Here is a 26,929-nt window from a genome sequence, read left to right as displayed (position 1 = left end):
ATGTGCAAACCATTGTTATTATATTAACAATAGCCAGACCTTTTCTGGACAGACCTCATATTTCATATAATTCTTACAACACTTGGGGTAGAAACCATTGTCAGAATCCAAAGTTCACTTTGGAAGGGGAGAACTGAATTGAGAGACCTCTTGGAGATCAAATCTGTAAGACTTGTTGGCCTCACCAGACATGGTGCTAAAACAGAAAGGAAAGTAAAATGACTGGCACACATCTATGTGGTCAGTGGTGTGATGGTCCCCGTTAACCAAAATGGGATGGGGAGGACCAGTTTGTGAGCTAAAGGAGATAAACTTGTTTTCAACTAGTGTTTGTGATAGCTATAGGGCCAGGACATGTGAGAGCCTACAACTGATTGGAAATTTGTGTCTGAGAGCACGAGAAGGGAAGGCAGTCTTGCAGAAACATTCCAGAAGTAAAGATAAAGCATTCCAAGTATGGAAAATGAGCTTAGCAAAGATGTGAATGTGTCTTGCATAGTTCATGTTCGTGGAACAGCTAGCAAGTTAGCATACTCTTTAGACATATACATGTCTAATCATATGTATTAGGCGTGTAGTGTGAGTTTAGGATGAAAAGATAAGTTTGTACCTGATTACCACTGTTCTAGAATGCTAGAAGACATTTGGGCTTTTCTCAAGGCAGAGCCATGGTAGGGTTTTGTGCAAAGGTTGATGTAAGAGCCTGGCTTTTTGGAAGACTCGATGGAGCAGCAAGAGGCAGGCTGAACCGAAGGTGGGAGGCCAAGGGGAGGCTATGGCATTAGTTTTTGTAAATGCTAATGAGAACCTAAACAGGGTAGTGACAGTAGGAACAGAAACGAAGGAACAGATGGGAGAATTGCTGTGAAAGAAATTGCGCGGCACAGTAACCATTCTGCATATCATTGAATACGTGTCGAGTTAATTTTGGAACTTCATATGGCTCTAATGGTTTCCTCTCTGCAGGTATGCAGAGCCTGTATAATTTGTTGGTCATCTGTTCATATATTTTTTTAAATTAAGAGTTATAATTTTCATGAAGGAGAAACTATAAATGTTTCGTTCCCTACTATTTCCACGACATGCGTCAGAATAGGCACTGACTCCATACGTTTTGAATGAGTGCGCGGAGGGCCGCTGCCCCTGCAGACAGCCATGCACCCCTTCCCAGGGTCTCTCCACTCTTGCCCTCTGCCTGCCCATCTCTAACAACCCCAGCAAATAGTTCACTCTCTCTCACCCCTCAAACGATGGGCTTCCAGAACTTGCCTCAGGAATAACCAGAAGACTGAGCAGTCTGCATCCATTGAGATACTGATGGGATTTTTTTTCCTAATCCTGCCTTCAACTAAATTCAATCGATTCTCACGTTATTAGCTTTTGCATTATTGCAAACATACCCAGTAACTTTCCAGTCATATAAAAGATTGAAAATCCAGTGCCAACCCATCAAAGCCTCTAGTTTTACTTTCTTTGTGCCGCCCCTCTCCCCACGGCCAAGTTTAGGCTTTGGCTCACGGACCATCAACAATCTCCGTACAGCAGGTGGAGAGGAATTGCTCTCTCAAAAGAGTGATGTGTCCCTTGGGGGGACCTGTGTGAACCCCACTGCACCCATCAGACTCTGCCTCAACTGGATTCATCAAGACTCCCTAAGTTTGTCCCCAGTATCCACTGCTGGGGTGATCAGTTTCTTGAATGGCTAAGCAAGACCTCCCTGCCAAGCTGTTCATTTCCACTCCAATGAGTTTCCCTTCCCTCTTTCCATTTCTCCAGTTATTTCTTATGTTAGCTGGGACAGCCAAGGAGTTTCTGGGACTGGGGTGATTGTTCAAGTTAGCATTTTGTTCAACCACCTCTTGATAAGTCCTAGAGAATACACTTAGCCCGATATTTCTGTAACTCTCTAAAGAATGTGAAGGTACTTCATACCTTTAGCCTCTGCTTTGGGACCTAGTCTCCAGTGTTACACATACATGACATCTGGTAATTTGGAAATGCCACTCAACAGCATTTTGCACACCCTGAGTTGTCCTGTAGTTTGTAGCTACTGTGCAATAAACACTGAGCTAAGTGTTACATGAGCAAACATTTAAGGAGTAGCTCAAATGGGTTGGTCACTGTTAAAGTGATATACAAAGGTCTGAGGCAGTTCAGACTCTCACGCAGATAGTGAATTACACTAACTTTAAAATAGAGGACATTTCAACCTCAACGTGGAAAATAGATTAGGAAGTGCCACGATGGGGAGGAGGAAAAGAGAAAAAGTAACTTTAAAATAAAGGAGTAAGGGAGAATCCTAAAAATGAGAACACTGCAAAGTGACAGAAAGTCTAACATGTTTAATATTAAAGCCTGAATCCCTGACACCCGGGCTAATCTTTTCTCTGCTCACAGATCAAAGTCCTATAGATTTCCATTAATATTTATCTCCTTGAATCTGAAGGAAGCGGAAAATCTATTTTATATTTTGCCCTGTTTTGCTCTTCTCGTCATGAATTCCACTGAAGGATCACATCAGGGGATGAGGTACCGACTGTCCTTAATCCCCAAAGTATCAGATAGAATTAGGTAGATAGTGCACATGCAAAGCAGCACAAGTCTGGACGTGAGTTCCTGCGAAACCGAGAACCACGAATTCACCTAGAATTTCAACTAAATTTTGTATGGATTATTTTGACTGAAATAATGCATACAAAATTCTAGACCCCGAAGTTTCTCTTGCTTAAATGAATTTCACACACCAATGTAAACTCAGAAATGTTATGTTGCTGTCACACTTCTTTGTTCTCCCAAAGTTAAAAAAAAAAAAGATCTGTACATAGCTGACCAAAAAATAGAACCTATCAGCCAGCCCAGCAATTCTCTATTCCTGTCTAACACATGGTGCCTTCGATGTACAATAGAACGCATGGTCTTTAAACACCAAAAAGCCCTTCTTTACTGGCTTGACACAGTAGCATGTTCCCCAGCATATTTGCACTACCTACAATACATGTCTTGCATAAGGATAAGTTCTTTTGGTTGTTTGAGTCAAGTTCTGCAGTATTTTCACATGCTTTGATGTTGTGCATATGAAAATTATCATCTACATTTTGGGAGTACAGCTCCTTCTGCCTTCAGCATTGAATTCCATGCTGCTTGACTGACATCTTTTTATATCCCATCCAACAGAATGCTGATAATGTCTGTAACAGAAGTTCAACATATTTCATTTTTTTCAGAGATGGAGTTGACAGAGCAGCTATGTTGGAAAATTGGGGGTGCATTTTTGAAATCCAGTTCAGTGTGAAGATTATCAATGCATTCGGATTGTGCACGAAGTATTTTGGTTTTCCTCATTTCCTTATCCGGAAAGATCTCTTGCTTCATATCAGATAAATTTCCAAGTGGCAAGACACATTCTGGTTTTGGAACACTGAGTATACAGGATTGATTAACCCTGACTCCCCTTTCTTTCTGTCAATTGCCTATATTCCAGATGAGACCCATTGGCCATGACGGCTACCACCCCACTTCTGTTGCAGAGTGGCTGGACTCCATTGAACTGGGTGACTACACCAAAGCCTTTCTAATAAACGGCTACACGTCGATGGACCTGTTGAAAAAAATCTGGGAGGTTGAACTTATTAATGTAAGTTGGTTTCTTCAAGACACCTTAGTTCTTCAACCCTTGACAAATGAAATTCTTATTGTGCATGGGTAATTGTTTTCTTTCTTTGTGTTTGGACATCCAAGGCGTTTCAGATATGCCTCATGTTTTAAATACCCGTCTCTCTTGGCTCCAGTCAAGCCCTGCAGTCGAATAGGCTCAAATTTTGATCTTTGCTCATAATCATTTCTAAAGATGACAGTTATCATTTTTAGTTGTCTGTTATGTTTCTGTCTCTATTCCTTAATTGCATATATAATAGCCCATGTTTAAAGAACTGCCTCTGTTCTTATTGAATAGGCTGCTGTAATATCACAATTTTATTTCCCACCATTTATAGCTAATGTTGTCTCTGTTTTATTCATACACATGGCACAGATTTTCTATATACACTGGCCAACGTATGTTGCCATGTAATCAAGTCCAAAGAAATCAAGTCAATGTGCACAAATGTTTTTGTTACTGAATCTTTTCTCATTTCATTTGTACCCTGATTTTACTTCTAATGGCAGAAGATAATATAAGGGATGAAAAGACGATTTATAATGATCATGTCTTTGCATTATATTTGGCATCAGATGGAAAGAGATGAAAAGGCTATAGAATGATTTTGTCTTTGCATTATATTTGGCATCACAAACATTTCTTTTTGAAGAAATCATTTAATCTTTTAGAGAATTCATTAGATTTAAGTTCCATGTTCCAGTAACTGAAAAAGTATTCATAAGCTAAAAGACAAAGCAGGTAAATTTCTGCTAGTTCAAAGTGCTCTGTTCTTCTGTTTTTGCCACTTTGTCTCTGAAAGTCCAGTCTCTACAGAATCCATGTCATTATTTTAAGTGATGGTCATTAGTAGTAACTAATTATCCTTTGCTTTTAAATGTCTGTCTTAAAAATAAGGCCTTTTCTAGAACATCTCGTAAAAACAGTTCTTTAATCTAAAAACCACTTTAAGTGGACAAATTCTTGGCTCCTTCTAATTTGCTATCATCTACTCTTAGCTTTCTGTGCTCTACCCCACACAAAAGCAACCATTATTTCAGAAGAAACTCGCAGAAAGTCTCTGATTAATTGTGCTCTTAGACTGTGTGGTAATGGAATTCGTGAAACTGTATTGCTTTTTGGTTGTATCAAGCAGGCTTCAGTTCTTCCCTGAGAACTGGATACTCTCTCACAGCTGGTCTTAACCATTTATTAAAGGGCTACCTTCCATAGGTCAAACAGGCACAGTTCCAATTACGCTGCACTCTAGCCAATGAGGCAGTTGACAAATATCTCTGGGTAACATCTTCTGGATAATGTCGCTCCCCACTGGAGAACAGGTAGGGTGGAGGACACAGGAGTCACTCACCTCACTGGCCATAGTGGCAATCCCTCACTGAAAAGAATGGATTCCAATTGAACTCTATTACCAAACGTTTGAAGCAAGTGTCACTGAAGCAAGATTATGTTGTCTCAAAACCCAAATGCTGAGGCTGGTGTTTTGAACCCACACCTTCCCCAGGGCTGGGGGCACCCTCAGCCTGGAGATGCCTCTTCAGTCCCAGTCACTGTGCCTTGTGACATTTACAATGACTGCACGGTGAGTGGGGCCAGAAGGTTTATTGCCAAGGCTCAGGGACTGATCCACCATCATCACCCACAGGGTCAGCCAGCCTGGAGTTGGGACAGAAAGAGGGCCTTTTCCAGCCCCAGAGGATCTTTAAGGATTCTCCCTTCAGCTGCGTTTGCTATGGTGCACTGTGACTTCAGTCTGGAGAGCAGAATGCCTGTCATGGGCATTGTGTCAGAGGGGGAAAACAGGTCCCCGTGTCGTAGACCTTGGAGCCAAATTCCTCTGCATCTAACCAACCTCTTTCCTTATTTACTTTAATTTCATTTATTGTCCTGAAAATAAACGGGTAAAATTAGATGTTCCTTGTGCAATCTTTATGGACACATGTACACTCTTGATGAGGGGGCTTTGCAGGTCATTAACTCAGTAGATATATTTATTACAGACAAACACTGATCCTTAATTTCATATCTGGACATCAGAGAAAGAAAGGGTTTGTGTCCATCAGAGCTGCTGTAATAGGGGTTTATTGGATGGTTTAGGGTCGTTGGGTTTTTAACTAAAAGAAAGACACAATGTGCATGTGTCTTCTGGCTTTCTGTGCCCTTGACTGGTCTCAAAATCATGACTTTTATTTATCCCAACTAATGAGGGGAGGTATCCAAATATACGATAAGGTCATATGTGATACATGAGCCCAGCAAGTCTATACTAAGTACCCATAACTTGTCGTGTTCTGGCCTAAAGGGAGTGCACAGTCGCCTTGCGGTAGAGCAAAGCCAACTAGGGAAATTTGCATCCGGAATCTCGGTGATGACTGGCCAGTCAGAAGGGAACAGGATGGCTCCACTGACTGTTGTTCTATGGAAACTGAAGAGAGATGTACACATGCGGTGTCTTTGACAGAGGTCAGCCGGTGCCAAGAAGGGGGTTAGGGGACGAGGAGGCCGGTGGCTGACACGATTTACAAGTAACGTCAGCAACACTACATGATGTTGATTAAGCCTCCAATCTGACATGATATTGAGCTTGATACAGTCTCAGAGAGCATAATAAGTCTATTCAAGGAATTTTCATGATGAAATGAAAACTATGCAAAGGTGCGGCTTAAAAAGTGCAAAAAACTTTGCAAACACCATCTTTCAAAAAGTTTCCAAAGATCTGTTTCTTGGTGGAGTACATGATTGCCTGAAAAACAACGCTATCCGAGTGACCTGAGAAGGGTTTAGGTCTCAAGGCTGCTCAGGTGGACAGGTTAGCGGGAGTAGTAGAAATCTCATGCCTTCCTACCAGCACTGGCAGCCGGGGAAATAACGCAATAGGGAAACCTGTAAGACACCAGGTATTGTCCATTTTACAGGCCATGTGTGTGTAGACGTAGAGAATGACGTATACGCCAATAATTGTTCTCTTAGTCCCTCATCCATGCTTTATATTCAGAAACTGATGTTATCAATATCTGTTTTGCTCCAGTGCCTGCCATTATCATTAAATAACATCATTAGCATCACTTTTGCATTGATACTTTCGGGTTACAACATGAATATGTTGGGAGAAATGATCAGGCAAATGGTTCCCTCTGCAAATGCTAGCTGGATGAAACTCCAGCTTGAATTACAGTCCTCTGCACTGGCTTGTCGAGAGACTTACAGATAAGTTAACAGAGCAGAAGCTCATCAATGTGTTTAAGTCAGAAGGTGCTTCGGGCCTTGCATGTGGTATCGTCAAGTTTGCACAATGGTTTCCACTGCTATTGGCAATCTCAACAGTCCTGCGTGGGGTGGGGGCGGGGGGTGGATAAAAGTGCTATGTATTTTCCACATGACATATGCGTGGATAATGATTAAATCTCCATAAAATTATTCATTTTCTAGATATAGAAACATATTGCAATTATGAAAAACAATGTTAACTTACTTTACCGCTGTGTACCTACTAAGGGAATTTTGGTAAGGCCAAATAAATTTGAACTGTCCGACTTATTAAATTGTGAACCTCAGTGGAGAACGTATCATTAATTTCTTCCCAGTGGATTTACCAAGGAACTAATTCTAGCTTAGGCTTATGATGCCCCACAGTACTGATGCAGACAAACATACACGTTAAATGGACAAAATAAAAGTCAGACTTCACTGCATTCTTAAATCTCTGCTCTGGAGGACAAAGATAGCTTTAAAAATCTCACTGCAGTGATTGTCTGTGTTTTCAATATCTGTGGGTAGAAACAAACAACCATGGGGAGTGATATCCATGTGTCCCATGAAAATCGTGGGGAGCTATTTTGCTACCGTAATTGATTATAAGATCATCTGCTTCTTGCCTGACGGCTGCTGGAACTACACACGCCTCACTCTTTTGTTTAGGGCTGCCAGGGTTTGTGGGGTTTTTTCCCTCTTGTGCAATGCTGTTTATTGATTTAATTTCTACTTTTCCAGGGGAAATATTGTGATAATCCAATCACTTAGAGATGTACGGAGAAACTTTCAGAGGAAACATTCCAATTTGGTGTTAAATCAGTGATTGTGTGACTTTATTTGCTTAAATGCTGTAGAAATATACTCCTGTTAGTATCAAATTTAGACTCATGACTTGCTTTGATGTTTCTACTTTATGATCAGTATTATAAACTCACACCCCTCTACTCTACCCTCATCACTATAACAGCAATAAAATTTACTCCCTGCAAGTCTGTCTCTGTACCGTGTATGTGAGCATGTGCACACACATGTGTGTGTACACACTGGATAAAGGCCAATGGTGATTTGTACTCCCAACCAAGAAGAAGAATCTGTAGACCCACAACTTGTAGGGGAAGAGTGGGGAGGACGAATGTTAGAATTCCATTTCTAAGCCAATTATTTTCAGTAAAAGGTTATGCCTTCACTACAGGACATTAATAAATGAGAAAAATATTCATTTTTCCTCACCAGGGAAGCTACATCAGTCAACGCTTCAAATGTTAAAAACTTTAATCAAAGCCAAAGGCTTTAACTAAGTAACTGGATATGAGTATTCAAGTGTAAAGCAAACTTCATCAATTATCTTTGGATTGAAGCATTTCATCTATACCCACGCACGGATAGCTCCAAGCACGGATAGCTCCTCGCAAGCCTCGGGGCAGCGAGACAGGGTGTCTGAGCTTCAGGCCTGTCCAGCCTGTGTTGCAGGGGAAGTTCCTGGGCTCCGCCGCATCCGAAGTGCAAACTTCTCCAGTGATCCTCTTCTTAAAGCTCCCCTCCCTTGGCCTGTGTTTTGGAAATAAACATCCCTTTCCCTTCTTCATATGAGATGGACTATCTTCTCCCGAGTAAACACTCACTTTCCAGTGTTCCCCCCCCCCCCCTTTTTGCAGTCCATCTGCAGCCTGGAGGCTGGTGATTGGCTGGAACTGGCGTTACTGATCCCACTGTCCTTCAGCAGGCTTGGTAACACAGCGATACCTATTCCATTGCTCTCAGTTATGGAGCCTTGACCCAAACTGAGAATTATACCACAATAAAATGCACTTAAACACTCAGTGTTCATTGGAAGGAATGTTACTTTTTTTCCCCATCGAAAGGGAATTTGTTGGAATTGCCGTTAGGAAAACATACACACAAATGAAAGCGAGCAAGGTGTTTGGCCTGAGCAGGCCGCCCTGAGCACTCCGCATAGCCACTTGTGTGCGAAAAGGGAAGCCATGTTCTGGTTTTGCAGAAATTTGTACCTTGAAAACATTATTTTAGTGGCTCCTGTTTCTCATTCACTCTTCTGCTGATTAAAATGTAAGCATTCAAAATTTCCTCTGAGAGACACCAACCACTTCCAGCCCTCCCTCGTTCCATGCCTGAGCATCTGACCTAGGTCGCAGCCAAGCTCCGCATTCCAGCCTTCCCCTCCCCCCCGCCCCCGTGGCTACCGAGTATTCCTCGTCATCGAGATCCGTATTCATTCTCCCTAATTTGGGGATCCAGTGCAAAATGAAAATACAGAGCCCCTCGTGTAACACTTCCTGAAGAGTTTAGGTCACTGACATCAGAACGTTAAACCAAACACAGGACTCTTGGGAAGAAAAGTTGTGGGGCCGTGCGCACCCACATAGATCACACGCCCAAGAAGCCACACCTTGTCCCCATCCCTTTGTGTCTGCCCTGATTTCCATCTGCTGTCGCTTTCCTTCTACCTGACAGTCTCCCTTTAACATTTTTATAGTGTGAGGCTGCTGGTAGAAAGATTTTATTTTGCCTTCCTCTTTGAAATCCATTTTTGCTGGCTATGTGGAATTCTCAGGTGATAGTTCTTTATAGACGTTGACCCACCGTTCTCTCTTCTGCATCGTTTCTGGCAAGGAATCTCCCATCATCCTCTCTTGTTGTTTTTACTCCTCTGTACCTAACGTGTCTTTTTTCCCTCTGTCTGCACTCCAGGTATTCTCTTCATCATGCTTTTTAGCCCTTATGATGTGGCTTGATATAGTTTTTTTTATATTTCTTGTGTATGAAGTTTTATTGAGCTTCTAATGAAGTTATCATTTTCATTAACTTTGAAAGAGTTTCAGTCATTATTTCTTCCTTTCATGGTTTTACATGAAATACTTATATTTCTTTTTTTCTCTTGAACTTTTCCAAACATTTTTAAAAGATCTTATTTATTTTTAGAGAGAGAAGGAGGAGGGGAGAAAAAGAGGGAGAGAAACATTGATGTGTGAGAGATACCTTGATCATCAATCGGCTGCTTCTCACATGCCCCCTCCTGGGGACCTGGCCCGCAACCCAGGCAGGTGCCCTGACTGGGAATCAAACCAGTGTCTTTTTGGTTTGCAGGCCAGTGCTCAATCCACTGAGCCACATCAGCCAGGCCTAATTTTTCAAAGCATTTATATAGAATAATAGCATACATTTAAAAATCTATATACATATATTCATATCGTAAGTGTACAGCTTAATAATTTTACACAAACAGACCACACATATGTAACTAGCACCCTCCCCCCAAAATTACTAGCCTCCAAAAGGTCATTCATGGCCCTTCCCAGAGACTGGTTTTCCCATGACCTCCAAGGCAACTCCCACCCTTACTCTGAACAGCGAAGCTCTATTTGCTTGTTTTGAGTAGAGTGTTTCTCCACGTAGCTCCTTTTACTCCCATCACATTGATGCAGTCGAGGGTTGTCCTTTCTCACCGCTGTGTATTATCCTCAGCTTGTCTCTCCAGCTTCGTTGAAATATAATTCACAAACCGTACAATTCACCCAGTTGCAGTGTACAATTCAATCATTTTCAGTATATACACTGTTATATAATCATCACCAAAATCTTTCTTATTATAGGCAAAAAGCACAGAACAGAACATTGGCCATGCTAATCTTTTTAACTATACAGTCTAATAGTGTTAAGTCGTGTTAATATTATTGCACAGCAGGGCTCTAGAACTTTTTCATCTCAAACCAAAGTTCTATATCCATGGAACAGCACCCCCTTTCCCCCCTCACCCAGCCCTTGGCAGCCACGACCCTGCTTCCTGTTTCTAAGAGTTTGGCTGCTTTAACTGCCTCACCTACATGAGATCATGCAGTGTACGTCTCTTTGCGATGGGTTTATTTCACGGAGTATAAGGCCCTCAAAGTCATCCATGTTGTGTAGCATATGACAGGACTTCCTTCTTTCTAAGTCTGAATAATATTTCGTTGTATGTCTATAGCACCTTTGTTTTCTCTACTCACCTGTTGATAGACATGTGGGTTGCCCTCATCTCTTGCCTATTATGGGAAATGCCGCAATGAACATGGGTGTTTAAATATCTCCTTGAGATTCTGTTTTCAATTATATTGGCTCTATACCTAGAAATAGGATGGCTGGATCATATATTAGTTCTACTTTTAAAATTTGGAAAATGGCTAATGGCTGCCCCATGGTCATTATTTTTTAAGGTATTGTTTTCTGTCTTTTTCTCTCCTCTCCGTGGAAACTCCAGTCACGGGTATATGAAGCCATTGGAAGTTGGGCCACAGCTCCCCAATACTCTACTCATTTTTTCAAGATTGTTTCTCTCCGTGATTCATCTGCATAGTTTCTATTGCTATGTCTTCAGGTTCACTAACATTTTCTTCTTGTAATATCTAATCTGCTATTACTCCTATCAAGCATATTTTGCCTCTCACAGACTATAGTTTCGTCTCACGTGGTTAGAGTTGAGTCCTTTTTATGTTTCCCATGTTTCTGTCTAATGGCTCAATCTTTTCTCTAACTTGTTGAACACATGGAATGCAGTTATAATAACCATTTTAATGCCCTTGTATTCTAGTTTCCAGTTTGTCTTCTAACTTATTGAATGTATGGCATGTGGTTATAACAACTGTTTTTAATGCTCTCGTCTTCTGACTCCAACACTGTATCGGTTCAGGGTTGGTTTTGATCAACTGACTTATTCTCATCATTCACGGCATGCTTGGGAATCTTCGTTGTATGCCAGACAGTATGAATGTTACATCGTTAGGTGCTGGATATTTTTGTATTGCTGTGCGTATTCTTAAGCTTTGTTCTGGGACACAGAGAAGCTCCTTGTATATGCTTTGATCTTGTCAGGCTTTGTTTTTCATTCCTGGTTTGTTAGGCACAACCAGAGCACCCTTTGGTCTGTGGCCACTGCTGACTTCCACACAACTGAGGCAAGAGGCTCTGAGCACTCTCACAGCGCCCCGTGAGTTTCCAAGCCCCCCAGTCCAAATAGTGCGAACTGTCACCAACCCTGCTTGAATTCTAGGTGCTATCCCCACTCATCTTCTCAGGTGTGTTTTTTAATCTGGCCTCATCTCCCCCACATTCGGGTGCTGACCAGTACTCTCTCCTGCCCAGCACTCTGCCCTGTAAACTGGAGCCACTTAGTCTCCCTGGACTCTCACCTCTGTCTTCTCAATTCAGAACTCTGTCCAGGCTCCCTGGGTTCCTTCCTGCACGTGGCCTGGGAGTTCCCTCAAAGTGATAACCTAGGGCAGCTGTGGGGCTGACTTTGCTTGCTTCTCATCTCTCAGAGATTCATGTCCTTCATCGCCTCATGAGCAATGTCTTGAAAACCAGTGTTTCATTTACTTGGTCGATATTTTTCACTGTGTCAAGTGGGAGGGTAAATCCAACGTCCGCTACACCATCTTGGCCAGAAAGAAGCCCAAGCCCATGCGGCCTGTGATGAATCCCGGTGGGCCAGGGCCCTGCGCCTGAACGGTTGAAGCAGAATCTTCGGTGGTGGCACCTGAGCATTGAGAGGTTCTTTTTCAAAGCTCCCCAGGATATTTTAATGTGCAGCCTGGGATTTAAAAAATGCTGCTGTAATCAGCGGGGATCCATTAAGAGGATTTTAATCAGCGGAGTGACAGGATCAGAAGCAGTAGGCAGAGGCAGAAGCCACTTAATAAGGTAGAGCTGAGTGTGAGGGAAGAAGCTGCTGAGTCAGCCGATTCTGCTCTGCAGCTATTTCTAGCCTCGAATGTGTTCGGCATGACAGCAATAAAATCGATACGCCCCGTGAGGGCCCAACGGTGTCCCTGATTGGAAGTCCACACATACTGACTCAATGTTCCTCATTTTAACCCTACATATCAAGAAGGTAAAATACAGTCAGTATTCAAGGACAAGTCTAATACATTTCAGAAATTGCTTTTCAACAGTGCCCAAAATTGTTTCAGTTTGGCCCTTAAAAGGCTAAGCCTTGGTTATGTGAAAAACTGACTTCCTATTTATAAAAAGGACTAGGACATATGGTGTGTTTCGGTGCTTCCAACGCACCCTGTCTTCTTTCATCTTTTTCTTGGAATCAGGTCACTTGGTTTTGAATCTTAGATCAGCCACACTTGAAATGTGGCCTTTGACAAGTCACTGACTCTGGGCCTCAGTTTCTTGTTTATGAATAGGGAACAATAATATCTGCCCTGCTGGTTTCCTGTGAGTCTCAAAATCCCATGAAAGCTTTTTATTATCCATGCCATTCGCTGCTCTTCCTGTTTTACTTCTATGGTGCCTCTACCTTTTTCTTTATCCCTTCCCCAGATCCCTCTCCCAGCGTGAGGCTGGGAGCTGGTCCACTTCTTTGCGGCCTCGTTTTCACAGTCCAGGTGCCATTTGCTCCTCCCTCTCGGTTCTCGCTGGTGAGAACGCGGATAGCCCTGTGGCTCCAGGAACCACTGCTCAGCTTCCCCAGTCCCCATTCCAGACCTCATGCCCTTTTCTCCTGCCTTGGCCTCTCCCGTCTTGCCCGACAGGTATCATCTTTTCCTACCAGCTCTGTCAGTGCCCTTACTGCTTAGAGCTGCTCAGAGCACTCCCACCCCAGGAGCAGGTGAGTATGAGAGGGAATGATTCCGTTTTGTGGAGCAACATCCAGGATACAGCTGTGGAGGGTCTCTGCACCCCACCCCCACACCTCCCCAACCCCAACTGCTGTTTTTTCTGGCTGTGCTTAGATGTGGAATTGCTAGTGTCTTTTCCCCACAACTACACAGCTTCCACCCTTGACTCTCAGTCACCAAGTTCCTTTTTATTCTTGAAGCAGAAGACTTTGAGACTTGGGGCAGAGCCGGGGAATAGCTCAGACTTTAAGGGTATACTCATTCTCAATTTATTTTCCATAAACTTAAACCTTACCAGAATCTGTTCCAAAGTTTCAGCTTGATGGTCCATAAGACGAGAAACTTCTGAAGGCATTTTGAAGTAGCTCAGTCTTTCCTTTTTATTGAAACTGCTCCCTTAAAATAGTATCATTAATTACAATGAAGCTTTTTATTCTTTATTTTGCTCAGATTTCTAATATGGCATGAGGACTTTTGTTTCTTTAAGAACGTTGTTCTGGAGATATTTAGGGCAGAGCCCGTTGCTAAGGAGACCCATTTCCGCTGCAGTTAAAGAGGTAAATGCAGTACACGGGCTCTGTGCTTCCAGTAGCTTTGAGAGGGGACACATTCTAATGGATGATTCCATAGTGTAAAAAAAAAGAAAAGAAAAAGTTCTCCATAAAATGCAAACACATTTTTCATGCTTTTCTGATGGAGAAATGCTTAGGGTCTTCCTAGGGAGAGGATCCGAGTTCAAACTGAAAAGATAAGCCTCTACTTTCGTAGATGACCTAGAAGCCAGAGGGTGTTTTTGTTAGTGGGAGAAAGAACTATTAAGAATTTTGAAGCCTGACATAGGAGCGGCCATGGCAATGCCATGATAACAAATAAAGACTCAGTAAATTGTAATGGCTAACATCACCCAAATGAGTATACAAGATTAGTGTTAGAATCATCCCATTCTGAAAATACTTCAAAGCCAGAGAGGAGAGAAACAAGGCAAGTGACTGGGTAGCTTAGGACTTATATCTGCTTGGAAGATGCTTAAGGCTGATTTAGAGTATAAGTTTAGCTATTTTACTAAAGAGATGTAATATGTTAAATTAAATCTCTGCAGTCTCAATTTATTTTTGAACTCGGGGAAAGAACTGTTACTTGGAACCTCAGAAAGCACAGAAATTCCTTAGTATGTAGACCTTATGTCTGGCATCCTGTCGCCACCTGCTGGCAGGATACCTAAAATACAGTGACTAAATCATAAGAGTTTCTTAAATGCAGAAAGTAATTGCAAAAATAGAAACTATTCCATGCTAGTTTTATATCAGTCCCTATTTTAATATTTAGCTAATAAAACATGAGTCAAGAGAGTTCCATTTCTGTAGACACTAAAACTATTTACAAAAATGGAAAAAAACTCTACTGTGCATTCCACCAAATAAATTAACATGGGATAATGGTCCTTTTTAAAATAGATATATGCTTCAATATATATTCCATAGTAATTTTTCTCTACTTGTGTGTAAGTTGCTTTGGAGGGGTAATTAGATTTTCTTAAACTTGAACAGGATCATTACTTTTTAAAACTTCTGTTTCAGAGTAGCTGTGAGTGGGGGAAAACAGTATTTTACTGTCTTTACCCCGAAAAGAACCTCCAGACTAATGGGGAAGATGGATGTTTACACCAGCTGTGCCAGGAGTCGTATTAAGGGGAGCTAAGTATAAAAGTGGTCTCTGAATCCCAGGTGGAACACAGGGTCTTTTCCTCACCAGGGGACAGAGGTGTGGGAGGGAGGGGCCGTGGCGAAAACAGCCAGCACCAATGGTGAGAGCACAGAGGCTGGAAATGAGGTCTCCCAGGGTTTGACTCCCAGCTCTGTCTCCTATAGTTTGCTCCCTTGGACAAGTCAACCTTCTCTAAGCTTCCATTTCCCTACCTCTAAATTTTGGACAATAACATTATCTATCGTCTAGATCATATTGCTGTCAGGATTTAATAAAATAATCTAGTAAAGCATTTTGCACAATGCTTTGCTAATAGAAGGCACTCCAGTTTTGTTTAACAGAAGCCCAGTGGGAGACAGCTTCCCAGCTCCCACCATTCATGGGAAGCACGGTTCGTTGTGCCTGGCCGCAGCAATGCTGGCCAACACACTGGCTGAAATGCAGGGACCGAGAGCAGTGTGCCCTCGGGCAGCTCGCCAGTCTGCAGGTCAGTGATCCCCGCAGTGCTTGACTGGAAATTTCTTCTGCTCCGCTGGCTCCCTCACATCTGGCAGTTGGCTCTGGTCTGTCGGGGTGTGAGAGTCCACTGACCTGGGCTAGTCTCAGCTCAGACACCGAGGGCTACATGGCTCTGCTCACAGGTCCTGTCCTATAATATGCTCCCCCAGGCACGTCCTGTGGCAGAGACAGAGAAATGAAAATATGCAAGCACTTTTTCCAAGCCTGTGTTTGCTAACGTGCCTGCTAACGAGGGCCCAAAGAAGCTACCGGACCAACGGAGATTCAGGTTGCAGGGTACATTTTACCCCTTAATTGGAGAAACTGAGAATTCACATGTAAATGACTTAGATGCAGGCCAGAATGAAGCATTGAGGCCGTTAGTATAATCCACCCATCACAAAAGAGAAGTTTTAATTAGAGTAAAGAAGAGAGGATTCTAAAATTGTGGATGGTCTTGTTGTTTCCAAGCCTCCCAATAGAATATGTGAGTGCAGAACCATCTCAGAGCATGTACAACGATTGGTAATGTGGAAGTCGGGGGGGTGGGGGCTGAGCACGTGGATAGGGCCCTGCACTCGAGGGCCCGAGTGTAGCTGTCTGGGAAGTTGAGGGGCAGGAGCACCCCCAACCAACACTGAGTGGTAATGGACTTGCTAGATATATAGAAAGCTGAAAATGTGTTTGTTGAATTAACTGACCATCAAACTAAGTTATTTTAGAAAATAGAAATGGGACAACTGTAATGGCATAATCAATAAAATATATTTTTAAAAAAGAAAAAAAAGAAAATTAAACACTACAGTATCTAGTGGAAAATCGTCTCTGTGCCTTTCTCAAATATTTGGTGCACACCGACCCCCACTCTTTGCTCAGAGTGGGTGTGCAGCAAATATTTTTTAAATTGAATCTGGTTCCCTAGGTTAGTTTTTTTTTTTAATTGAGTGTGGTTCCTTATTGAGTGTGGAACCTGTGGTTCCCCAGGCAGGCACTGGGGATGCTAGTAATAATCACAATAATAGGAGTTTTAGTACCTTCTTCTTTATCTTCCCCTTCATTAAATGGCAGTCTTGCTCCAGATGTTGCCCTCAAACCTTCTTTCTCCAGCGCTGTGCTCTTGGACAGGATCACCTAGGGAGTGCTTCACCTGCCTCCCCCCAGGAGACAGCTGCCAAGGACACATCTGTGGCGGGATTCCTGAGGTCCAGACACAGTGCACAAAGCATCTCAAGTGTGTTATCTGACTGCTGGGATTTGCATCCTGCCTCTGACTTTGTTACCAAGATTGCTGACTATTGTGAGCTCCAGCAGGGTGTAGGCATCCACATACACACACATGCAGAGAGGCAGGGAGAGGGGGGGGAGGAGAAGGGAGCGAGGGAACCACCTCCCAAATGCTGAAAATGAAAGAGCCACTTCCGTTTAGGAAATGTACTAAAAAGACAGGGGAAAGCCTGTGAGCGACCCACTTTATGCATTGGTCCTTGGAAGCCTAGATGGGAAGGTTTTGTGTAAGTGCAAAGACCCCCAAATCCCCCCAGAAACATAGATAAGCAGATCACCCCTCGCACACGTGTCCTTGAGACTGGCTGAAGCAGAGAAGACCACGTCACAGTGCGAATGCCGCTGAAGACTCACTCTCACCACCAGCTGCTGTGATCAGATAACCAGCGGACATAGAACTTCGCGGCAAGTGCAGGTTTAGGGGTTTGAAGAGAGTGAAGAGGGAGAGCGTTCAGAGCAAATTCACAAACACAGGGAAGCACCAGAGGGGGAAAGCAGGCTTGGGTGGCCGAGTGGGAAAGAAGCGGGACTTGGAGTTACCGAGCCAAATTCAAGTTCTGGTTCTTACTTCCTCTGGGGCATGAAGACACTTAACCTTTTTGTTTATCTTTGGCTCCTCCTCATTACCCACAACCCTGCCAGACACCACGCTCCTTGAGGACCTCCCCTCAGAAGGCCCAGTGGCATGTCCGCCCCCAGTGCCCTGTACACAGCGGGTCCTTTAAAATGCTCACTGACCACGTGCTGCCGGGGGACGAGTGGGGAAAGGAAGACACAGAGGAGCCGCAGGAGACCAGGCTGTCAGACACCTTTCTCCTACTTGGCAAGTGGAGGCCCAGGAAAGGCAACCATTCATGCACCTGTACCCATCTCAGTGCCACCACAGGGCACGGCCCTCAGCTGGGGGTGCCAGGCATGTTGGGTGGGAAGGCCTAAGTCGAAAGGCCACCCTGGGCCAGTTGTTGTAGGGCCTCGGAGGGTCTAGAATGTGTATAACTGGGCATCTGACATATGAAGAACTCTGTGCAGTGTTGATGCCGAATGGAATTATTCATTGAACAACTACTATATGCCAGGCACTGTTCTAGGCTCTAGAAATAGAGCGAGAAACAAAACAGGAGACAAAGCCCCTGCTGTCATGGAGTTTACCTTCTGGAGAAGGAGACCGCTGATAAGCCAGTAAGAATCAGTCTATAACATGACATCAGATAGTGGCACGGGAAGAAACGTAAAGCAGGGTAAGGGGACAAGAAGTGACTGTATCTTAAGGAGGATGGTCAGGATGACCTTTTTGAGAAGGTGCCATTTGGGCAGAGATGGGAATGAAATGCAGGAATAAGCTATGCAAGGATTAGCATTCCCAGCTGGGGGAACAGCAAATGCAAATACCCTGAGGCAGGACCATGCTATAATAGAATGAGCAACGGGAAAGGCTGATGGAAAATGATGTCAAAAACATAGCCGAGGACCAGGCAGTGAGGGTCATGGAGGGGGATCAAGATGTACTCCAGTGTGGGTAGAAGCCACAGAGGCGGCTTGAGTCAGAGAGCGTGACATTGTCTGGTTGGTGTGTTCAAGGCTCACTTTCACTGTTGTGGGAAGGACAGGGTGGGGGCGGGGGGCAGGTGACAGGGGTGGGGAGAAAGCGAAAGTCTAGCTGAGAAACTCCCCTAGTAGTGGAGACAGGAGATGTTGGTTCCTTGTCCTAATGTGACCGTGGCGAAGATGAACTAGAATGCACAGTGAAGACAGACCTGATGAACTAGATATTCACTGTGAGAGAAATGTGGGGTCGAGGGTGAGTCCAAGGTTTTTGGCCTGAGCTGCTTCTTGAGATGGAGACTTATTTGGGTGCAAAAATTAGGGAGGAGAAATGAATAGTTCTGTTAAATATGATAAGTTTGAACTACCCATCACATATCACAAGTAGAAATGTCTGAAAGAAATTATATATGTATATGTGTATATATATATAGCATTCCAGCTCTCCTCTTTGCATTTGAAATAAATATTTATGACCCGTGCGTCAGAAAAACCAAAGTGTGTATTAAAAACATTTCTGCCCTCTGCCCCCTACAAAGAGCTACACGTTTGTGCAGAAGCTCTTTCTCCTTAGAACCTGCTATTGCAACAAACACCCAGCCTGGGGTTCAGGGCACAGAGGTGCGCCTGTTCTCCGCCTCCACACACCAGACCGTCTGTTCTCAGCTGTCGACCTGCTATTTGCCAGGGCACTTGACTACATCTTTAGGGCGGTAGCCTTCCATAGAAACAGAAGAATAACTAGGGGCTCTAAAATATACCAGGACGGGCTTCACGCTCAGTGATTGACAACCTGCCCACAGCAGGCCTGTGAATCATTCCACAGCTTTGCCAGTGACTCTCTTCCCAGTCTGCCCTTCCATGCTGATGTGAGAACACCCTAGAGAAAAAGGAAACAAAACCTCAGGGCCCTTAGTCCTGGCTTTTCAGGGTCAGACATGAAAACACGGTGACCCTCTTAAATGGAATTTTAAATAACTGCCTTAGCAAAATTATCGTATTTTTCATTAAGGCTCTTTATTTCACAATCGGCTGCCTGTCCTTCGTATTTTATCTGAGTGCCTAGATGCTTTCAACTAGATTCAGCCCACTAGCCAAGGGTATCCAGTTGCCCTAAGAATGTTTTATTCAGTCTGTCATAGGCGTGAGATGCAATCGTGAGTGGTAAGGCTTCAAGCGGACAGACCTTCCGTAAGGTGTGAGTGGGCCTGCGTGAGACATTTCTAATGTAATGGGATCTTGTGTTTGCACAAGCCTAGTCATCTAAAGACAAAACATCTGCTCTCTTCTACTGTATTCATGGAATGGGTGCCATCTATTATAAAAGGCACCATTATTATGAAACGCACCATTATTTTCTGCCTCCCTGAGAAAGGGGGAAAGGCTGCAACTCAAACTAAGACCCAGTGCCTTGGGGTGATGCTGTCCCACATGCAAACCCAGCACAACGGCCTCGCTGGCTTTGACACTCATTTCCTGCCGAGGGCTTTGCAGGTTTCTCCTGACTTTGTTGAGCTCCTAGGCATGTAATATGTCATTTTTCTCATGTAGTGGAGTAACAAAGCATAATATGACTCCATGTATTTATGGATAGCTTTTTTCAGTCCCATAATACACATGGTTGCTGCTTTTAAAGAAAAGACGTTAATGGCCATCTCTTCTCCATTGAAGTTATTCGCTTCACAAATGTTGAATTATCCTTTCTTCTCTATTGATACCTAAGTACCAAGTAACTTCGCATATTCATACAAAAAATAGTGTAATCTTTCAAACATGGTGTAAATGCCCAGTACCCATGGGCTCAATTGACACTGTGAACATCTATGACCACACCACACGTGTATGCAGGGGAGGCCAGTCGTGTCCCCGTGACTGTGAGGCACCATTGATGGTAAGGTACATGGCGAGTTCAGAGATGGCAAAAGAAAGGTAAACCATGTGTCTTGAAATCAATGAAATACAGTACGAGCAAGGTATTCTGGGGGAGTGTACCATGAAGAAAACAAAATTTAGGTCTTGAGTTACTCTTTTCCTTTTGCTTAAAAAAAAAAAACAAACAAAAAAACCCTGCCCTTCTTTTTCATTCCATAGACCTGAGATGATATTGTGTTCTTACACCAAGAGAGACCTCAGATTCTGTCGGGTGGTGGCAGACTGAATGAAGTCACTTCGGGAATCTGACTTTTTGAGTCATGGATGTTGTCAGGGGTTGACATCACCAACTTGTGCTACTGCAGTCCTTTACATAGCCCCTGCTTTAAAATCACAGTGCACGCAGTGAAACCGTTAGAATCCCCTGGAGAACAGAGGTACGGGCCCTGTGTGCTTGGGACCGCAACACCAGTGCGCTCCCTCATGACTGCTGAGAGGTGAGCATCGCAGCTGTCAGAGCTGACAGGCTGTCTGCATCGGGACAGCCGAGAGTGTACCCAGAGGGACCTCGGTGCCTTTCAGACCGGAACAAGAAGACCTCACCCTGACCTTTCCAGAGGCTCAGCCACCTGCTCATCATCAGACTCAGTTGCCTTTTCCACTTCTTCCTGACATGCCCTTGCCCTGATGCCAGGCTGGAAATTGTCCAATGCCTTGCAAGCTCCAAATGTGTTCCAGCCCAGGGCCGTTGACGGTGGCTGTTCTCTCAGCCTGGGCCAATTCATATACACCTTACCCTTCTTCTTCACCTTCTCATCTCTGACACCACCTCCCGAGGTCAAGGCCTCCTTCGGCCACCCGACCTAAGCTAGTATTTCTCCCTTCTCCATCAGCTTCCATCACATGACTTGGAATATATGTATGTCTATTTGTTTGTTTGTTTGCTTTATAACCCTGAAATCTCATTTATCTGTCTCCTGGTCAGTGTCCCTCAGTAGAACATGTGCTCACCTCTGTAGCCCCAAAAGATGCTCAAGAAATATTTGATCGATGAAGAATGAATAAACCCAACTTGATCCCTATGTCAACAGTAGTTTTATTAATATTTGGCTTAATGCCTGGTTCCCCAGTTCCCTCCTTCCTCCTGTCTCAGAAAACAGTGGCTCCCCTGAAAAGGCCTCGTACTATGTATTAATAATATGATATTTGAATGCAAAACCTTCATGTACCCTGAATTTCTGGGTACATGATGTATCATTAAAATAGAAAAAGCAAGTTTCTTTAATCAATTTGACTTGGGGTACTCCTAGGAGGTATCGAATGATTTCCAAACTTTCCCTATAACCCCATCAAATTTACAATTACCCAAGTCTTTTGTCCCCATGGAGACTGTTAGGCGTTTTAAATTAAGAACATCGAAGAAAGTAAAATCTTTAAATTCCTTTGGAAAGTCAAAACAGAAGACAGAGGAGGAGACCAAGCAGGACTACTTTGATTTGTGACGGATTTTGTTTCCCTTTTGCTGCCCTGACGTTGTTTTCTCTGTGGTCCTTCTCATACAGGGACACAGAAAGGGGCAACGCACATCGCTGGAGAGGGGCGTTTATCTTTATTACATCGTGTCCTCCAAGTGACCCTCCTTTGCACACGTGTAACTATAAGTCAGTTGGGAGCAGACGGTCTAGTCACTTTAGCTCAATAGTCATGACCATCTGCTGTGTGCGAAGCGCAGTGCTGGGTGCTGGGTGCTGGGGGGACCCAGGGGTGTAAGACTCAGCTCATACCTGTGAAGGGCTCACATTCAGGCAGAGAGGTAAAAAAGTAAACAGTTGCAATACAGGGTGGTAAGTGTGGTGTTTAAGGTTTGCACAGGGACACAGGTAGCTGAGACCTTAAATCAAGCCTGGGGCGGGGCAGGGGATCAGGCCTGTCTTCCTGGAAGAGGCGTACAGTGGTGCACAGAGGAGGAAAGGAGCATTCTGCTTGGTTGGGAGAAAGCTGCAGCAGTCTCGGATGCTGGGATAAGACTAACTCCTTTTGGAGAGGACAGGAGATGGGAAGGAGCAGGGAAAAGGCACCGCAGGGGTGGACAGCAGGGGAGGAGTGGGGAAGTGGGCTGTTGGCTCCACACACAACTGCAAGGACCCAGAAATGGAGCGTCAGAAGCAGGACGTGCAGAAGGACCAGCTGCCCGCACTGTTGCGTGGCCAGAGCAGCACGAGGCAACAAGGAGGCTGCAGCAGCCTCCCCCAGCCCCTGTGCAGTGACCACAGCCATGAACACGACTGTGGGAGCGCTTTTCGCAATGTGCCCAAGCTGACGAGTCATACCACCTCGCATCACAGGAAGGAGCCAGTGACTGTGAGACCCAGGAGAAAAGCACCTTCAGTTGGGGGAAGGAAATGCGAGGGCTGGGAACAACGTACTGTGCTCTGTTTCCCGAGGCTGGTGTCTGGGATCAGTTCCTGTTACTTTCTGGAAGCACTTTGATAGTGCTTTGACCGTGACAAGGATTTCACCGATCTCGGAAGGCTGTTACCTCGCAACAGGGCAGTGAGGTGGGCGTTATCACTCCCACTCTACCGCAGAGGACAGGGAGGTGCAGGGGACCCCAGGAGACCCCAGGGGACCGATGCACGTTCGCACACTTAGAACGTGGGAGAGCCGGAACTCGAGCCAGTCTATCCGAAGCCAAGGCTCTCTCCAAAGAGACACCGCATCCCTAGAGTTAGTATTCTTTTTCACTTAAGCACATCGTATTTAAAGCTGCCTCTCCCAGAACTTCTGTTAGACATAAGTACACCTCGCGCTTCTGGGTTTCTTGCCAAAGACAGAAAGAATATCCTTCCCAGCACTGCCAGGTTTCTGTTGGGAAGCCGTCCTCGGCTGGTATTTTCACAGTCCACCTCCGCCGATGATCACTGCCTTTCCCACCACTCACCCCAGCGGGTGAGGGCTGTGGACTGTGATGGGAGAAAGGAAACTGGGCCCCAAAGCAGGAGTGATTTACCTTCCTGCTTCCTTCCCAGCCTCCCGATGCGCCCCCAGCGCCAGTCCTGGCCACTGGCTCTGCCTGACCACCTTTTCCGTGGGGATCAAGTGGGTGGTTGCGCTCTTCCCCAGTGGAAAGGGAATCCAGCACTTTATTTAATATACAGCCTGTGGCTCAGGATGAGAGCAAATGGAAAGGAAAGGTGGTGGTGTTGGCTACTGCCCATGTCAACAACACACCTCTGTCTTGTACAGTCTGTACCTTGTCAGGGATTTTTCTTTTCCAATTTGGATAATCGCACCTCAGAAGAGAAGCAGCATGAATCAGTGCACGGCCGCCTACTCTCATGTCATGAAATGCCCACCGTCGGTTAAGGCAGCAAAATGCTTCATTTCTCTTTTTATTAAGAAAATAATTATGCATATTTGCAAGTAGGCTTGACTTGCTGAGCACAGATAATAACTACAACCCCCCCCCCCCCCAGTTTGGCTTTTCCCTGGTTTCCTTCTATTTTTTTCTGCCTCCTGCATGAAATTTTTTATTTTAATGAACTTGGTTGCAATTACCAGCACACACAGTGCCTTTTAAAGATAAAATGTCATTTGGTGTTTGTTAAAGCAGTTCTCCAAATCCCGTGGCTGCACCTCTTCTAATTGTTCTTTCTTTAAAAATTAATTGATGTTCGTATTGAAACAAATGTGTGGCATACAGAAGTAGCTGTGCTGACCATGAACATGGAGCCTTTTGCCTGCTTCCATGCCACCTTGCATAAGGATGAACTCAGAGAATGTAGGTAACTTCTGGTACATTATTTAAATTCTGTTTTCCTTTTGTACAGATGTGGTTATCTCCCTTATCTAACAGTCCTTTTCATTGAAGTAAAATAACCTTCATAGGTGGCCGTATTCCAGAATTCCAGAAGGAAATAATTCAGTAGGAAGAGGCTTATTTATAATTTTTAATTCAGTACCAAAATTGTCTTTCTAACCTTTGGTCTCATCATTTCCCTGACATCTAGACCCATAAACAGAATAAGGCCCAGGGGGTGTCTCAGCACTTCTGTAGCAGAAGCAGAATGAGAGGAAAGGTGTAACACACACCTGCACATTGAGAACACCCTGCCTTTTGGATCTATAGCAGTTGATATGAACAATGCCTCCCAAATACGTTTACTCCCTAAAGCAATGCCTTGTTCTTTCCAGTGAGCAAAGGCAATGCTCGAGTTGTTGGTCACCCACGATCTCTGTCATCTCAAACAATGGAAAATGAAATTCAGTCGAGTTATGTTCAGCTTTCACAGCTGAGGGAGGACTAGGGAGGTATGAGGACATGAATAACCACAACAACTAATGTTCAACAACCTTCTGTTAGGTGAAAATCACCCCTCTAATAGCTTTACCTGTAGTCATCATTTTTAATTACTTAAGTAAGCTACTTAGATAAGTATTGCAAATGGTGTTGGACACAGTTCTGCATTATCAAAAGCTTTTTAAAATAAAGGTTGAGTCTAAATTTCTGTTTATTACTTCTGCAAAGAAGATTAGTAACTTATTTCTTGATTGCATTGCAGAATGTTTGTGAAGTCCGGAAAGCTTTTGATGGATGCCTATTCTAGAATAGAGATAGCAATAATTATAACAGTTTGCATTTTAAAGCCCTCAGAGCTTGTAAAGTATATCTCATGTGATCATGTTTATTTCTAACCATACACCGTCAGGAAGACAAGATGAGCATAGATGTTCTGCTTTGTTATGGGGAAGCTGTGGCTCAGACCGAGTTAGATCAGTTGCCTAAAGCCACTGCGAGAAGTGCAGATACAAACCCTCCAGACTCCTCATCTCTGCTCAGCATCGCGCCACAGCCGTGCCTGGCACCCTATGGGGTGAAGTGTGGTCCTCTGGCATAAATTCTTCATGCATGGAGTTGAAAATCTCTTTAATTTAAAGAAATATTTCACTTTAGTGAAGAAAGCAGTAGAGTGTGCTAAAATGAGCCCGGCGCCTACAGTCCCCTAAGTAGCCATGAAATTGGTCAGCAGGTCCGTTGACCTCACTAGGTTGCTCATCTGGATGGATGAGATCTAGGGTCTCTGACTGACTGGCACCCAGATGCCCTCAAATAATTCAGTAGATTTCACTGGGTTATTTCTGACTTCTTCCTTACTACAACTTTGCTTATCAACAATAAAGGTGATTAAGAAAGGAACTAACACTGGAGAGATGTCCCAATTATTTTTGAAGGCCAAATTGGAGTCAAGGTGAACAAACAATGGAAGAGTAGTGCAGCTTCAGTGAACAGCCACTGGCTGTATGGACTTGGGGAACAACCGAGACAGCACCAAGCTTCCGATACTGCTACAATGTGAAGTGCAAGGAGGCCGGCTGATGCCAAGTGCTGAGGGCGAAGGAGAGTGAAGATCTCAACCGTATTCAACCCCCCTGACTAGAGGCTCCCCCATATGCAAGGAGGGTCCATGGTGGAAAGGAGAGAAGCCTCAAGTTTACAGCAAGATTGGGGCTTTTCTCCATCACATGGGGTAGACATTTGTGATTGCTAAATTGAGATTTGTTTTCCTACCTAAAGTGATCATGGTATTTTTTTTTAACTTAAGAGTGAATAAGACTGCGCAAGTTTTTATTCAGCAGCAGGGAAACACTAGCCATACTGAACAATTTTTAAAGTAATAGTTGAGGAGAACAGGTGCCTGGTGATTACAAACATGAGTCAGTCCTGCTCAATGTACTAGATTTAGATCTATACACGAGCTCTGTCCAGAAAAAGTCCAGCCATTGTTAATACAATGAGAACATTTACACAACATCCATGTAACCTGGCAGCCAAGGAGAGTGGACTGGAAGGCGCACGTGTGAACAATGACAACTTCACTGTACCAGTCAGTGGGGACAGTAGCTGCTTTTGAGTGAACATGTGTACTGTGTGACTGTCACATTCAAAATAACTGAGCAAGTAGAGCAATGAATCTGCATCAAATTTTGCATTAAGTTTGAACATTCCTCTAAGAAAACCATTTGGATGATTCAGAAGGCTTCGGAGATGATTCAAAGAGTGCAGTGCAAATAAAATTGTGTCACAAATGTTTCAAAAATGGCTGAGAATCTATTGAAAGTGGTCCACGTTCTGAAAGGCCTGCCACAAGCAGAACACCTGGGAATGTTGAATGTGTGCGGGCTGCAATCCACAAAGATCAGTAACCGACAGTGTGAGAACTAGAAGCTGATGTGGGGATTCCAAAAACTACTGTGTCTGAGATTCTGACACAAGATCTTGGTTTGAAACGTGTCGTGGCAAAATTTGCTCCACAGCTTCTGCTACCAGAGCAGAAGGAACATCATGCTGCAGTTGCAAATGACCTGATTCAAACCACTACCAGTGGACCAGGTTTCTTCAAGAAGATCATAACCAGAGATGAATCGTGTGTCTACAGCTATGATCTGAAAAGGAAGGCCCGGTCAGCGTCATCGTCCTATGTATAATGTTTCTTATGTACTG

The 26,929-nt window shown here is 44.0% G+C and overlaps 1 protein-coding gene across 5 annotated transcripts in view; it reads left to right on the top strand.

Moving 5' to 3' along the window:
- ANKS1B (ankyrin repeat and sterile alpha motif domain containing 1B) overlaps window positions 1-26,929 on the top strand; it is an 806,451-nt gene that overhangs the window by 554,677 nt on the left and 224,845 nt on the right. For all 5 annotated transcript variants that reach the window (XM_037068001.1, XM_037068000.1, XM_037067999.1 and 2 more), the window contains exon 17: window positions 3,482-3,634. In XM_037068001.1, the coding sequence (XP_036923896.1) occupies window positions 3,482-3,634 (153 nt within the window). The remainder of the gene's footprint in view (window positions 1-3,481; window positions 3,635-26,929) is intronic.

Source organism: Sturnira hondurensis, unplaced genomic scaffold, assembly GCF_014824575.4.
Source record: "Sturnira hondurensis isolate 20B ecotype Veracruz unplaced genomic scaffold, ASM1482457v3 Scaffold0017436, whole genome shotgun sequence".
Taxonomy (NCBI): domain Eukaryota; kingdom Metazoa; phylum Chordata; class Mammalia; order Chiroptera; family Phyllostomidae; genus Sturnira; species Sturnira hondurensis.
The sequence above is the reverse complement of the archived record's forward strand: the minus strand, read 5'-3'. Positions and strand labels throughout refer to the sequence as shown.